Here is a 15,321-nt window from a genome sequence, read left to right as displayed (position 1 = left end):
ATTGATACATCCAGAGATTAACATGCTATGTTTTGCCGAGGCGTGGAATATAATATGAATAGAATGTTATCGTTACATTCTATCACTATGGAAAAGCATTCATACAATGCGTAATTACATAATAAACAATGAATATAAATTATTAAAGCATACACCCATATCAATATAAATTGAATATGTTTTTTGTCCTGACTCTTCTGGTCTTTTTTTCTCCACGAGTTATAATCCAGGAAAACTGTAAATACTACAAAAAAAAACGTTGGGTAGGAACCTTTCATCTCTTCGGGCTGAGTGTTTCACCGGAAGATATTTTCGGAGGACCCTGAAAGCCGCCACTTCCTTCCCACGTGAACCGCTCCATGTGAGCACTGCTTTTACATCAAATAACTGTTTGTATCCAATGATTCTCGTTAACAAAACCATGGATATTAACGAAGATGACGAGCAATTAGGTGAGACGTCTGAGGAGGATGACAGCGAATTATCTGACGGAGAGGTAACTGGATATTCTATAGCGTGGTGCTTGGTAGCTAGCTAACATTAGCGAAGTTAAATAGTAGTTCACGTTAGTTAGCGATGTCTTTGCTAACTTTAGCTAGGTTATAAAAAGCTTTAATTTGCTGTGTTTCTTTTTCATTAGCTTCAAGATGCATTTGCAAAGGGTTTGTTAAAGCCTGGATTGAACTTTACAACACAAGAACCGAAGAAGATTGTCAACAATGTGGTGAGTGTTGACATGCGCAACCAACCATTGTTTCCAAAGATCTACGTCCTATGTAGGCTATAATCGTTAAACCTGGTTAAACTGTTTAGGATTTTTTTTTAAATATCTAAATGGTTAAACTAGTGAGATATATGATTATTGGAAAAGTCTGAGTTTGCTTCATTTTTTCTATCATCCTAAATTAAATTATTGAATTGTTTTACTATCATTGATATTACGTTACTCCATGATGTGGACAGTGTGTTACTACATTACACACGCTGATGGGGGGGGGGGGGGGGGGGGGGGGGTTATAGAGGTTATAGAGGTAACATTACATTATATCAATTGCTTAAAACGGATCAATGTCTTTGATTTGTGTCATACACGCTTGGGGTTGCAGGACTTAGAATGCAGCTATCGTTTTCTTTCTCAAATGGCGCGAATAATTCGGGTAGGTCTCTCCATAAAAGTCGCTAGCCACACACCAATACACAAGTTTGACTGTCAAATGTATCACTTTGATAACAGCCAACCGTTGTAACTGTTTGTATTCTATTTTTTTTTTATTTGGCCTTTATTTAACCAGGTAGGCCAGTTGAGAACAAGTTCTCATTTACAATTGCGTAAATGACATCGCCGAAGTCAAGGATAGGCAGTTTACGAGGGTATGTTTGGCAGCATGGGTGAATGAGGCTTTGTTGCGAAATAGGAAGCCGATTCTGTGTCATTTTGGATTGGAGATGCTGAATGTGAGTCTGGAAGGAGAGTTTACAGTCTAGCCAGACACCTAGGTATTTATAACTGTCCACATATTTTAAGTCAAAACCCTCCAGAGTGGTGATGCTAGGCGGACGGGTGCGGGCAGCGATCGGTTGAAGAGCATGCATTTCGTGTTACTAGCATTTAAGAGCAGTTGGAGGCCAGGGAAGGAGTGTTGTATGGCATTGAAGCTCGTTTCGTGGTTTGTTAACAGTGTCCAAAGAAAGGCCAGATGTATACAGAATGGTGTCGTCTGCGTTTAAGTTAATCAAAGAATTACCCGCAGCGAGAGCGACGCCATTGATATATACAGAGAAGAGAGTCGCCCCGAGAATTGAACCCTGTGGCAATCCCATAGAGACTATGGAGGGTCATGGTTAGTTTTGGGGCTCCCAAGTGGTGCAGCGTTCTAAGGCACTGCATCACAGTGCTAGCTGCGCCACCAGAGTCTCTGGGTTCGCGCCCAGGCTGGGCTGGGTTTGCGCCCAGGCTCTGTCGCAGCCGGCCGCAACCGTGAGGTCCGTGGGGTGACGCACAATTGGCATAGCGTCGTCCGGGTTAGGGAGAGTTTGGCCGGTAGGGATATCATTGTCTCAGTATGTAAAAAAAATGTAATGGAATGTAAAAAAATAAATAATAATAAAATGTATGCACTCTACTGTAAGTCGCTCTGGATAAGAGCGTCTGCTAAATGACTAAAATGTAAATCTCAGTGCTAGAGGTGTCACTACAGACCCTGGTTCAATTCCAGGCGGTATCACAACCGGCCGTGATTGGGAGTCCCATAGGGCGGGACACTATTCAGATCAGCGTCATTAGGGTTTTGCCGGGGTAGGCCATCATTGTAAATAAGAATTTGTTGTTAAATGACTTGCCTAGTTAAAACTTTTTTTGTCGTTATTTGAGTTTTTTTTGCACATTTGTGGCCTGCTGGAGTTCATTTTGCAGGGCTCTGGTAGTGCGCCTCCTTGCACAAAGGCGGATGTAGCGGTCCTGCTGCTGGGTTGTTGCCCTCCTACGGCCTCCTCCACGTCTCCTGATGTACTGGCCTGTCTCCTGGTAGCGCCTCCATGCTCTGGACACTACGCTGACAGACACAGCAAACCTTCTTGCCACAGCTCGCATTGATGTGCCATCCTGGATGAGCTGCACTACCTGAGCCACTTGTGTGGGTTGTAGACTCCGTCTCATGCTACCACTAGAGTGAAAGCACCGCCAGCATTCAAAAGTGACCAAAACATCAGCCAGGAAGCATAGGAACTGAGTGGTCTGTGGTCACCACCTGCAGAATCACTCCTTTATTGGGGGTGTCTTGCTAATTGCCTATAATTTCCACCTTTTGTCTATTCCATTTGCACAACAGCATGTGAAATGTATTGTCAATCAATGTTGCTTCCTAAGTGGACAGTTTGATTTCGCAGAAGTGTGATTGACTTGGAGTTACATTGTGTTGTTTAAGTGTTCCCTTTATTTTTTTGAGCAGTGTATATACTGTTTTCTACTGTATTTTAGATGATGCCACTCTGACATTGCTCGTGCTAATATTTATATTTCTTAATTCCATTCTTTTAGATTTGTGATTTTGTTAGATACTACCAAGTGTCGGAGCTCTCAATGGTGCAGCTCTAGAACATTTTGAGGATCTGAGGACCCATGCCGCAGCTTTGGTTAGCTTGTATTCGTAACGTGGCTCGAGCAATTTCACGGGGTGCTGACCCTTCCTATTCTCAGCCACCGAGAATGGGCGCATATCCACGGCTATAAACCAAAGACTGTAAACACAGCCTGCCTATCGCTCTTGTTATTTTCTTGGCCAAGTCAGAATCGGCGGCTTGAATGCAGAGGGGAGACCGGCGGTGTTCCTTTGCTTTTCCATCTTGCTCTGGTACACTGGAGGGGTGTTGGCGTAAATGTGTCACCATATTTGAGTTGTGGCCAGCTCTCGTTGATTTTAGCGACTACACTGTTGACGTTTTATCCACGACGCTCTGTCCTTCGCTGTTGTAATCTACTGGGAAGCCAAAATGTTCCCAAACTGGAGATTTAAGCGATGATGGAGCATCCTCCAGTTCTCGTTCCTGGCCGCGCCTCACAAAAGGACAGTTTGAAATGCGACAATTTAAAATTAAAATTTTGATTACAACGTGCGCATAGGCTCTAGTTTGAACAGAATAGCCTGATATGTTTTTCAGCTCAGATTTACTCCAGGCAGGCTTAAAACGCAGCGTAGGCATAGCAACAAAAAAATAGGCCTATTCGTTTGGATTTACAGTGCACACCGACTGGTTCGGCACCACTACATGTACCGTTATTCCCCTAATCGGCTGGTATTTCCATCAATGAATAGGCCAAACATTTTGCAATGGGATTCTCCCCGCCCCCCTTCTCCCTGACAATTGGCCGGCGACAGTTCTTATTTTATTTCGGGGCTTTTTTGTTGTTGTTGCCAGAAGCCGGCTATTACCGGCTAACAGAAACCCTAGTGATTAACAAAAAAGTGTTAAACTTACTGCGTTGGCGACCCATTAAAATCAAAATGCAACATTGTCTTTAAAAAATCAAAATAAGTAACATATTACGATTGTATGTGTAAGTTTTAGGACTATAAATAACTTACAACATTCGTTTCCAATGGTATTGTACTTAACAAGGTAAAACTGCTGAATGAGTCCAAAAACGTGCTCCGATAGATTTTTGTTGATATGCCAGAAGTCACAAAATTGGTGTTGCCTAGTATGTGAATCACCGTTAGCTTTTCTAATACTTATTTTCTTAATGGTTGTGTACAGGAGGGTTTGAAACAGTGCCTTGCCGACTTCCGTAAGAACACACTACCCTGGGTAGAGAGGCTGGACATGGTCAATCTCCCAGCTGATGACATCGTTGCCAAGTCCGAGGGCAGACTTGACAACAAGGCTAGCGGAGACCTCAACCCGGATGACGACTTCCAGCGAGAGATGTTCTTGTGAGTGTATTGCCCCGATACATGAGTGTTGAATACATGGGTGTGGGGCTCCCGAGCGACGCAGTATCACAGTGCTAGAGCCGTCACTACAGACCCTGGTTCGATCCCGGGCTGTATCACAACCAGCCGTGATCGGGAGTCCCATAGGGCGGTCGGTGCACAATTGGACCAGCGTCGTCCTGGTTAGGGTTTGGCCAGTGTAGGCAGTCATTGTAATTAAGAATTTGTTCTTGACTGACTTGCCAAGTTAAATAAATAAAAAAATCCATTCATATCATACTGAAGAGAGACTTTGGTGTAATATTATGCTCTTTAAGCTATGGCAATTGTAACACATCCTCTCTTGCATTGATGTCCTCCAGCTACCGCCAAGCCCAAGCCGCTGTTCTGGAGGCGATGCCCCGGCTCCTGAAGCTTAAGATAGCCACCAAGAGGCCCGAGGACTACTTTGCAGAGATGGCCAAGTCGGACCAGCAAATGCAGAAGGTAGGATGCCCTGATGTAGCCTTAGACCAGAGATATCTTGCCATGTGTATGTGACTTAATTGCATCAGGTATGGGTAGATCTCTGACACCAAAACGGTTATAAAAAGAGTTGCTGTTTTTACTATTCCGTAATTGCCTGTTTATGGCAGATTATATAATAATTGTTTTAATGCTTAAAAAACATTATTTGACAAAGTATCCTGACACAAATCAATATCCTCTTCAAATCACATTGGCTATGCATGGAGGTTGGTTCAGGTTGTCTTGTTATCGCATAATCTCTAATCTGACAGTCTGTCTTGCGCTCTTGCTTGCCAACTAGCAACATTGTATCATGGTACTGGCCCACAAAGTTTCCTGCACCACTCACTGAACTGTATGCATACAGGTGAGACGTACCATACAAGTCCACCAAGAAGGAGTATTAAGATGAAGTCATTTTGTATTTCCTCCTCTTCCACTAATCTAATGTCTGGTTGAAAAGTTGGCCGTTTAATTTATTTTTTTTTAATAAAGAAATGCAAATCAAGCTAGCTAACTAGCAACTTTAACGAGGATAAAGGCACAATAAATTGACGCTGAAACAGCGGATATTGACTAGCCAGATGGACAGAGGGGGACGTGCTTTGTGCAAGGCGGTGGGCTATCATTCTTGCATTAGTATTGCAGTCACTTCCATCGTGGTGTCAATAAATCGCCCGTGGGCACTCCTAATCAAACTTTACCTTACACGCGGAGGCATTCAAATGGATTTCTGTTGGTATGGCCGGTAAATCTCACGTTTGTCCAGCAAATTCTGACATTTTACTGGCGCTGAAACACTGGTGTGGTCATGAATAATGCGATCCGTTGTCTTTTCCTATAGATCAGGAAGAAACTCATCATGAAGCAGACAATGATGGAGAAGTCCGAAAAGGCCAAGAAACTAAGAGAACAAAGGAAGTACGGCAAGAAGGTTAGTAATCCTCTAATCTCTTTTTCCTTGAAGGACAGCAGTGGTGGTCTCGCTGGCACTTACCTTTTTATTATGTCATCGTGGTCATATGAAATCTGTCCTGTAGGTGCAAGTGGAGGTTATTCAGAAGAGGCAGAAGGAGAAGAAGGCCATGATGTTTGCCGTGAAGAAGTATCAGAAAGGTAGGTCCTCAGTTCTACGTGTTGTGCTTACGGCCCAACTTGTTCACACTTGTCGTTGGTAAGTTGCTCTGGTTGACAGCATCTGCTAAAACTGCCAAATGTGATTCATACCGTTTTAAACACCCTCTTCTCGTAGGCATGACTGACAAACTGGACTTCCTGGAAGGAGATCAGAAGACTGCTAAAGGAGGCGCTCCAGCTAAAGGAGGAGCAGGGAAAACAGCAGGAGGCCAAACACCTGATAAAAAAGCCACGAACAAAAAAGGGTAAGACGCCACACACAGATGTGAATGTTGTGCACAATGCTTATTCTCCACTACCTACCTATACTCATTGTATTCAGTGCTTTTATAACATTTGTGTGTACTGTACCTCGACTCAAACCTCTTTACTTGACAGGCCCAATGCTAAGAGGAAGTATAAGGACCAGAGGTTTGGCTTTGGCGGAAAGAAGAGTGGAAGCAAGTGGAACACCAAGGACAGTCACAATGATGTGTCAGGGTTTCGTGCCAAGGTGGCTCATGGGAAAGGAGGAAAGGGAGGGAAAGGAGGCAAAGCGGGACCTGGAGGAAAAGGAGGAAGGGGCCCTGCCAAAGGAGGGGCTGTAAGTGACTGACAGACATCATTGATCACATTTTAAATTAAAGTACAAATAATTGATTGTTCAATTACATTTTTTCCCCCAGTTATATTATTTGAGATCGTAGATCTTTTGTAATTTTTCTCCTTTTCTACTATGTTTTGTGATTCTTCAGAAACGACCGGGCAAGAATGCACGCAAGAAGATGAAGGGTCGCTCCTAAAGAGTTGTGCCAAAGGTCCTGCAGTCTGATTGGTCTCTCGGTCTGTGACATCAGCCAGGTTTGCACCCCGTCATCAGTCTTGGGTGACACACATTGCATCCCAGCGCATATATTAAAGAAAAGTGCTCTCTTTCTATACTTAATTCCATACGCCACCTGTTATTGAGCCCTTGGGGCAGTGGACTGATATGGAGGACTTTGTCACTATGACCCAAGATGTCCACTTGCATCCAGCCCTCAGACTGATCTTTCCTAGAATATCGCGGAGGAGGCTAGATGTGGACTTGGCTGCATGTGAGCTTTAGAATGTCACCTTTTGCATAACCTGACTGAGCGGTACCGTACTATACACGCCAAATTCAATAACTGCCCTGCTACACTCCCTCTGCAGAGGGGAGGTTTAAAACACCAAACATGAATTTGAACATCAAAAGAAAATTACATTTTGTTTCTTTTATTACTGTCTGTAAAAAAAAATCCATGTTTCTTTTAAAATAAATCTTTATACATTGTTGTAACGCGTGTAAGTTTGTGAAGCTATTTTCTGACGGTGGTTACAATGATCAAGCCACTTCAATAAATGTATGCTGTCATTTAGTTTTTGGTAATACTTATAGATTTTTAGCAAAATCCACACCTTTTCAAGTCTGCGAATTGACACTGATTCACTACCCTCTAGTGACATGACAATTTGTAATATTGTACAGCTGTCATGTTTGGCCTTTAACATCTATCAATAGGCCTTTAACATCTATCAATAGTATTAATATGTGATGGACCAATGTGTTACTTTCTATAGATCTGGGTAAATGTTAAATCTAAACTATTTTTATGTGGTGCAAGAATTACCTCTGGTTTAGCCTGAGGAGTATACCCCCTCAGTCACTGGCTTCGTCAATAAGTGCATCGATGACGTCGTCCCCACAGTGACCGTACGTACATATCCTGACCAGAAGCCATGGATTACAAGCAACATCCGCACCGAGCTAAAGGCTAGAGCTGCCGCTTTCAAGGAGGGGGACACTAATCTGGACGCTTATAAGAAATCCCGCTGTGCCCTGAGAAGAACCATCAAACAGGCAAAGCATCAATACAGGACTAAGATGGAATCCTACTACACTGGGTCAGATGCTCGTCGGATGTGGTAGGGCTAGAAAACGAATATGGACTATAAAGGGAACCCCAGCCACGAGCTGCCCAGCGAGCCTTCCAGATGAGCTAAATGCCTTTTTATGCTCGCTTCGAGGCAAGCAACACTGAAGCATGCATGAGAGCACCAGCTGTTCCGGATGATTGTGATCACACTCCGTAGCCGATGTGAGGAAGACCTTCAACCTCTATGGGATCGGTGTGTGTGTCGTCATTTTTTTAGGTGAAAATTGTAAAAACGGTCCGATCCTTATAAACAGGTCAGCATTCACAAAGCCACGGAGCCGGACGGATTACCAGGACGGACCAACTGGCAAGTGTCTTCTCTGCCATTTTCAACCTCCCCTGACTGCCTCTGTAATACCTACATGTTTCAAACAGACCACCATAGTCCCTGTGCCCCAGAAAGCGAAGGTAACCTGCCTAGATGATTACTGCCCCGTAGCACTCACGTAGGTAGCCATGAAGTGCCTTGAAAGGCTGGTCATGGCTCACATCAACACCATCATGCCGGAAACCCTAGACCCAATTCGCATACTGCCCCGACAGATCCACAGATGGTGCAATCTCAATCGCACTCCGCACTGCCCTTTCCCACCTGGACAAAAGGAACACCTATGTGAGAATGCTGTTCATTGACTACAGCTCAGTGTTCAACACCATAGTACCCACAAAGCTCATCACTAAACTAAGGACCCTGGGACTAAACAACTCCCTCTGCAACTGGATCCTGGACTTCCTGACGGATCGCCCCCACGCTGATCCTGAACACTTGGGACCCTCCTGTACTCCCTGTTCACCCACGACTGTGTGGCCAAGCACGACTCCAACGCCATCATTAAGTTTGCTGACGACACAGCAGTGGTAGGCCTGATCACCGACAGGTCAGAGATCTGGCAGCGTGGTGCCAGGACAACAGTCCCTCCCTCAAAGTGAGCAAGACAAAGGAGATGATCGTGGACAATAGGAAAAGGAGGTCCGAACAGGGCTTCATTAACGTCGACAGGGTTGAAGTGGAGCAGATTGAGAATTTCAAGTTCCTTGGTGTCCATATCACAAACAAACTATCATGGTCCAAACACACCAAGACAGTTGTGAAGAGGGCACGGCAACAACTTTTCCCCCTCAGGAGACTGAAAAGATTTGGCATGGGTCCCCAGATCCTCAAGAAGTTCTACGGCTACACCAGCAAGAGCATCCTGACCGGTTGCATCACCGCCTGGTATGGCAACTGCTCGGCATCTGACCGTAAGGCCCAGAACATCACTGGGCCCAAGCTTCGTGACATCCAGGACCTATAAACTAGGCGGTGTCAGAGGAAAGCCCCAAAAATTGTCAGACTCCAGTCACCAAAGTCATAGACTGTTCTCTCTGCTACTGCAATGCAAGCGGTAACAGAGCGCCAAGTCTAGGACCAAAAGGTTCCTTAACAGCTTCTACCCCCAAGCTGAACAATTAATCAAATACCACACAGACTCTTTATATTGACCCCCCCTTTGTTTTTACACTGTTGCTACTCGCTGTCTATCTATGCATACCCCCTGTATATAGCCTTGCTATTATGTAATAAATAAATAAAAATGTTTACTTTAGTAAATAGTTTCTTGACGCTTTCTTGAACTGCATTGTTGGTTAAGGGCTTGTAAGTAAGCATTTCATGGTAAGGTGCTACACCTGTTGTATTCGGTGCATGTGACAAATAAAGTTTGATTTGAGTGCCAGTCTGGTATTATACAAACTCCTTGTCACTCATTGTCATGCGGTATCATGGTTGGCTTGACAATGACAACAATGGAGATGGCAAGGGCACAAACAGTCCTGGGACCATGCTATACCTGCTCCTGTTTCTTTTTGATAAATGATTTGTACTAGTTCAATATGTATTTCCTGTATGACTTTATGGTGTTTGACATTATACAGTAGGTCTGTCTGCAACCAGTTGTTTTATTTGGGACAGTAAAGCAATATTCTTCATAGCCATGTTTCCATTTAATATTTCTCAATTGATATCCAGCAAAGAGGGCAATGATCCAGTAGTTGATCCAAATTGAGTCTCGTAGCCTGCTTGGAGTAGGCTGGAGATCTATCCCAGGTTCTGGGTCTGTTCTTTCAGACGCCATGCTGCATCCATGTACTTGGTGATCTCAGAGTTCTGCCGCGGCCAGTTCAGTCTCCTATCGCTGCGATCTGAAACAATCTGACAGGGGAAAAAAGGTGATTTTTTTTTAAGGAAAAATTTGATTGTAGGAGTGCCAGAGCAGGCTAAGGACACTAAAGAAGGGGGGACAACTTTGAAACGTATTCTCATAATCACTCACAAAGTGGGAGTTCTTACCAGAGGTCTGGATATCCAGCCTATCTCTTGGCTCGCAGTTTGGGGTTGAGTGTATTTCTTGGTTGGTTCCAAACAAGCCCTGTGGATGATCTTCAGGAAAGCAGCTGGGGGGGGGGGGGGGGGGGGACATAATCTAAGAGACTGGCCAACATCTCCGATAATATTGAAAAGCTAGCCATCATACTTACGATCCTCTATGTTGTCGTGGGTGGGGCTGGCCATAGGCTTGTCAGTCAAAACATGAACTGAGAAGTAAAAGATGACTTTATTGGTTTATTTGTCAGAGATTTAGCTAGATAGCTGATATATGTAGTCCCGGACAGAAAACGATATACTTCAATACATCATTACAATATAACGCTTAAGATATCTCTCTATATATAAAACAAATCAAAATAGGCAAAAATATACAATATAATGATACTTCAGAGTTAAAATCCTTTGGTCCTACAGTATCTGACATTTTAAGTAACAGAATGCCTTAATCTTCACATGACTGGTTTTACACTAGACACTTTTTTAGGTCTGCCGTGAAGCTAGCAAAAATACTCTCACTGGTTGGCAGGGTGTTTCATAATCCAGACGCTCTGACTGAAAAAGCGGTCGGGCCAAATTTGGTGGACCGAAACTGAGTTGAGCAGACTCCTCTGGTTGAAGCTCTTGTCGTCCTAGTATTGTCCTTGCAGTATGTTACTAACTGAGTGATCTTATACAGCAGAGGTGTCGGCAAAGCATTAAAGGCTGTCAACTCAGGAGGTTGTATTTCTTAATTGGAGTGTGGTGATAGCTAGGTGTTTTCGTTTTTTTGTCCAGTACTTTGAGTTTGTATATAGCTAAAGCTTTTGAAGTGGTTTCATTCCTGTGATACTAGCTTGTGACCAGGTTATGACACAGTAGGGGATTGGACAAAAGCAATTACATTAGTTGTTCATCATGACATTCCTCATCGTTCACATTAATACACAAACCTTTCTACGGCGGTTGAATGTGCTTACGTCTTTTGTACGGGTTTATGCTAAATTGCGTGTACAATTGTTGGCTCCTATTCTCCTTCTTTATGGTCTCGACGTGAATTTCGTTCTGATGAACAATATCCACAGGATGCTTTTCTTTTGGTTGCTTAGCCGCTGCCATCCTGGTTCGTGTAAATTCGGACGCAATCCAGAGAAAACAACCGAGACACTACGTAGTGTGCAACTTTGTAGCAAGCCAGTCGTCGAAATACAAACTAGCTCTCAATCGCAACAAGTTTTATTTAGTTCTCTCGTTGCCTAGCAACAGTCAACAGAACCTCAGAATGTACAGGTATTTAGTGGCCACACGAGGGCGCACAGTACACATTTTCTTTCAGTCAGCCATGGATGAAATCAAACGTATTTCTGTTCAGAGCTACAGGGGCTGTAGTTTACTGTGCTCTTGCCTTATTAGTGAATAGAGTACATTCTGTCTTGTAGGCCACCATTAAATCAATTTACTTCAACGTTGGCAATTGAAAAACATCAAAGAAAATATTGTAAAATGCAAGCCAAGTTTGCTTGTTTGATATCTAGAGATACTATATCAAATGTTAGGGGCTTTAAATCTTTACACGAGCTGCTCCGTTCAGTACGTGTTTTTTTTATATTTAGGCCTGGCTGCATGAGTAGAATGTGATGACAAGGTCATAGCTGTATTGACATGAGGATCCCCGGTCTCCCTCTATATAACCCTGCCAGAGGTGGTGTCCAGTTCCAATACAAGACCTTGGTTGTCCTCGGCCGGCCTCGTCTCTAGGGCTATATTTATATCTGATAAGCTTGACGAATAATATATATATATAGCCTGAGATTATTGCTTGGTCAGTCTGTGAGTTTTTGTTTTTCAGACTGCTGTTGATTTAATTTCGAAGACCGTTGTGTTTGATATTGATTCCCGAGTTTTCATAGAGACCCATTTGTCTTGTCTTAGGTTTATGTTGTATGCCTACTAGGTTTTGCGAGTGGCTATCAATCTTACTTTTTCTTGTCTTCATATCGTGATTTTCTTTCCTCTTTTTTTTGCCACAATCTCACCAATCAGAATGTTTTAGATGTACACTCTGATTGTGTCCCAAATGGCATCTTATTCGCTACATGGCACACTTCTTTTGACCAGAGCCCTATGGGCCCTGGACAAAAGTAGTCCACTATATAGGGAAACGGGTGCAATTTGGGACATAATCTTTGTCAGGCAGACACTGGCAGAAGATTCTTGGAGCACTTTAGTGTTCAGCTGCTCTTTCCCCATCTCCATCTGTTAACGTCTCCGTGTTGCTGGTGTACTGTATGTAGCCTACTGGGTTAACTGTTATGAATATTTAACAGCAATGGGAGAAAGTACAGTCTAGTGACTGACTGCACAGTGCTTGGAAACCGAATTGAGGTTTTCAGATTGTGCAGAACTACGCTTGAGTTAGTCTACCATCTGTAGTGTCACGATCAGGGCTTCTCACTCACACACGTGCACATTTACAAAGGCACACACACTTCCTCTTGTAAATGGAGCATTTGGTTGGATGGGTCCCTCAGGATCACTGGTATATTTGCAAAGCAGTGATGAAAATCTCACGGCTGTGAAGCACCTGCACTTGTCCCATCACATAAGGCCTTTTATTTAATTTCCCTTTCATTTCATTTCCCTTCCTCCGGTCTTCCTTAGTCCCTCGTTCCTTCCCCCTGTTCTGAGACAATCATTATTGTCCCCCCCTCCCCTTCTGAGGGTTTCTGAGCAGTGTGTGTCTCTGCTGGATGGTTCTGTGTCACTGCTTCCCTCATGGAAAGAGACAGGTTAATAAAGTCAGAGATCCTCTGCTGTTCTCCCTTCCCATGTCGTAACCTAATTTAAGGGTTATTGTCGTCTCCGGAAAATAATGAAAAATATAGTAAGTAATAACAGGAAAATAGGACTAGCTTCCCAGGGAGTTGGAGAATCAGCTTGTGTTAGAGTGCAGCTTTGTTATTGGGACGATCTAGAGGCAGATTAGTAGGCTCCAGTGTGTGTGTGAGAGTGAGAGAGTATGTGTCTCGTGTTTGTGATATTTCTCTGTATGTGTGTGAGGGACTCGGGGTGTGTCATGTCAAGCACATCCCTCTGTCCCCTGTCACAATGTCCATCCATGTTAACGTCAAGCCAGTCACTTTCTCTCCCTTTGCATTCTGGATCAGAGAACAGAGAGAGGGCAATTTTTAGATTGTCAGGTTGGCATTTTGATGTAGTTCACATCCTCAGGCCATAATGGAAGAATTTGTAACTATTTTCCCTTGTTTGAATATACCTATTATTTAGAAAGGCCATGGAAAAGAACATTAGATTGTATGGCGACTGTGTACACCATATAATGCCTTTTAGAACTAATGTGTGTGCAAAGTAGAGAGAGATCGAGAGTTTGTGCCCCAGAACATGGCTCAGTATCAAAGCCAATAACGGCTCAATATTCACGACCCTTTCCATAGTAGACAGGCCAACTCTGTGCCATGGCAATCAACAGCTTTTGACCTTTCCTGACGAGGCCATGTTCTAATTACAAATTGCCCTCCAACTAGCCTGCTAATTAAACATTATGTAATGTACAGTATAATACAGCCATTTTCTCCCTGATTAATCCAACACAGAACTAACAAGAGCCTGCGTTTTATTCCTTCACACTCTCTAATCCACTTAGTGATGACCACTTAATGAACTCCGCCGATATTTACTTACTAAGGGGAAAGAGCAACACACTGGTGGTGGAATTTGGAATTTAGAACTGTAATTTAATGAACTTCCCGTGTAGCTTTTTTATTTACTGAACATGACCTTTGGAGCATGAGTGGCTGTGGATGAGAATCAGAGGGAACTGTCGAAATGTCTCATCAAATAGCACTTTGAAAATGTAAATTGATTTTATTTTTCATAAACGGATGTTTTTATGAAATAGGGAGCGTGTTATGCACCAGACCCCTTGTGGATTAATGGAATCGGCGGGGAGATAATTTTTTGTTGTTGACAGACTCCAGAAAAGGAATTTGACATTTACATTTTTTTCTTTGGAATCTATTCAAACCAAATCAAATGGCGATACAAAACATAAACGGCTATATTTTTATCACATGAACAAGCGAACAAGACTACCTTAGAGATGATGTTAAGGCAGTGACGAATCCCAACTAACCCTGCTCGTCAGCCAGTAGAGAAGAGAGCCCGTAGAAGACAGTGTTGTACACAGACTTTGCTCTCTCCAGTGAAGACCTAAGACCGTGAGAAAATTATTTCTCTGTGGTTTGTCCCTGGAGCCCCTGAGCCCAGCGCAGTCTGACTGCCAGTCATCCACCACTCCATTTTGAACACAACTCTTAACACATCCCTCCTCTCATGGCCTATTGTCGCCACACACACCAAGATAATGCCCACACACATCTACACATACTGTACACTACTGTGGTACGACATCAAGGAAGGGACTGTCTGACTGTGTGTGTGTAGCTGCTGAGTGAGATAATGTTTTTCCAGTCTCCCCTCTCCACTTGTGTTTGGTGGAGCAGGGCAGGCACCACTACCCACACATTCAGTGCCATGCAGTCTAGCCATGTATAGATACTACACTCACAATGGAGCCAGCAGGACAGGTGATAGCAGGGGAACGTTTATCTGGAGACACACACACACAAACACAGCTGATGCTTGTGATTTGTTTATGTGAGGAGCAGTGGAGACACCCCAGTCGTGGGAAAGCCGTCCTCAGATCAGATCTTACTGTTATGTTACCATTGCTCCTTTCTCAAATCTCCCTGTTGTGCCTCCAGTAGTAAACTTTCTCAGTAGACTGTCTAACTGATTGAGCGCAGCCGATTAGAGCTGTACAGATTAGAATATACCTTGTTGTAGAATAGATATCTGACCAAAGTTACTTTATAGTCTACCCTTTCCTGCAGACTGTAGTATCTTTTTTTGGGGGTCACAAAGGCAAGAGGAACTTTCATAAGTG

The 15,321-nt window shown here is 43.5% G+C and overlaps 2 protein-coding genes across 2 annotated transcripts; one reads left to right on the top strand and one right to left on the bottom strand.

Annotated features, from left to right (window-relative positions):
- Positions 1-298: 298 nt before the first annotated feature.
- On the top strand, positions 299-7,374 carry ebna1bp2 (EBNA1 binding protein 2). The gene is made up of 9 exons (XM_055923310.1): positions 299-496; positions 641-724; positions 4,255-4,430; positions 4,793-4,916; positions 5,782-5,871; positions 5,978-6,053; positions 6,190-6,319; positions 6,453-6,657; positions 6,809-7,374. Exons 1-9 carry the CDS (start codon positions 401-403, stop codon positions 6,854-6,856), a joined length of 1,029 nt encoding a protein of 342 aa, XP_055779285.1. The 5' UTR covers positions 299-400; the 3' UTR covers positions 6,857-7,374.
- Positions 7,375-9,929: 2,555 nt separating this feature from the next.
- Positions 9,930-11,620, bottom strand: LOC129855541 (cilia- and flagella-associated protein 144-like). The gene is made up of 4 exons (XM_055923315.1): positions 11,336-11,620; positions 10,529-10,585; positions 10,341-10,444; positions 9,930-10,202 (listed from the first exon to the last, which is right to left on the bottom strand). Exons 1-4 carry the CDS (start codon positions 11,472-11,474, stop codon positions 10,089-10,091), a joined length of 414 nt encoding a protein of 137 aa, XP_055779290.1. The 5' UTR covers positions 11,475-11,620; the 3' UTR covers positions 9,930-10,088.
- Between the last annotated feature and the right edge of the window lie 3,701 nt (positions 11,621-15,321).

This window comes from Salvelinus fontinalis, chromosome 5 (genome assembly GCF_029448725.1).
Source record: "Salvelinus fontinalis isolate EN_2023a chromosome 5, ASM2944872v1, whole genome shotgun sequence".
Lineage (NCBI taxonomy): Eukaryota > Metazoa > Chordata > Actinopteri > Salmoniformes > Salmonidae > Salvelinus > Salvelinus fontinalis.
Note: the sequence above shows the minus strand (reverse complement) of the source record. Positions and strands in the feature narration are given on the sequence as shown.

Coding starts and splice junctions, on each gene's coding strand:
- LOC129855541 (XM_055923315.1), bottom strand. CDS start 11,474: ATGGCAGCGGCTAAGCAACCAAAAGAAAAGCATCCTGTGGATATTGTT. Junction 10,445..10,528: donor CCACGACAACATAGAGGATC/GTAAGTATGATG, acceptor CCCCCCCCCCAG/CTGCTTTCCTGAAGATCATC. Junction 10,203..10,340: donor GCTGGATATCCAGACCTCTG/GTAAGAACTCCC, acceptor TTCCCCTGTCAG/ATTGTTTCAGATCGCAGCGA.
- ebna1bp2 (XM_055923310.1), top strand. CDS start 401: ATGATTCTCGTTAACAAAACCATGGATATTAACGAAGATGACGAGCAA. Junction 5,872..5,977: donor AAAGGAAGTACGGCAAGAAG/GTTAGTAATCCT, acceptor TCTGTCCTGTAG/GTGCAAGTGGAGGTTATTCA. Junction 6,658..6,808: donor GCCCTGCCAAAGGAGGGGCT/GTAAGTGACTGA, acceptor GTGATTCTTCAG/AAACGACCGGGCAAGAATGC.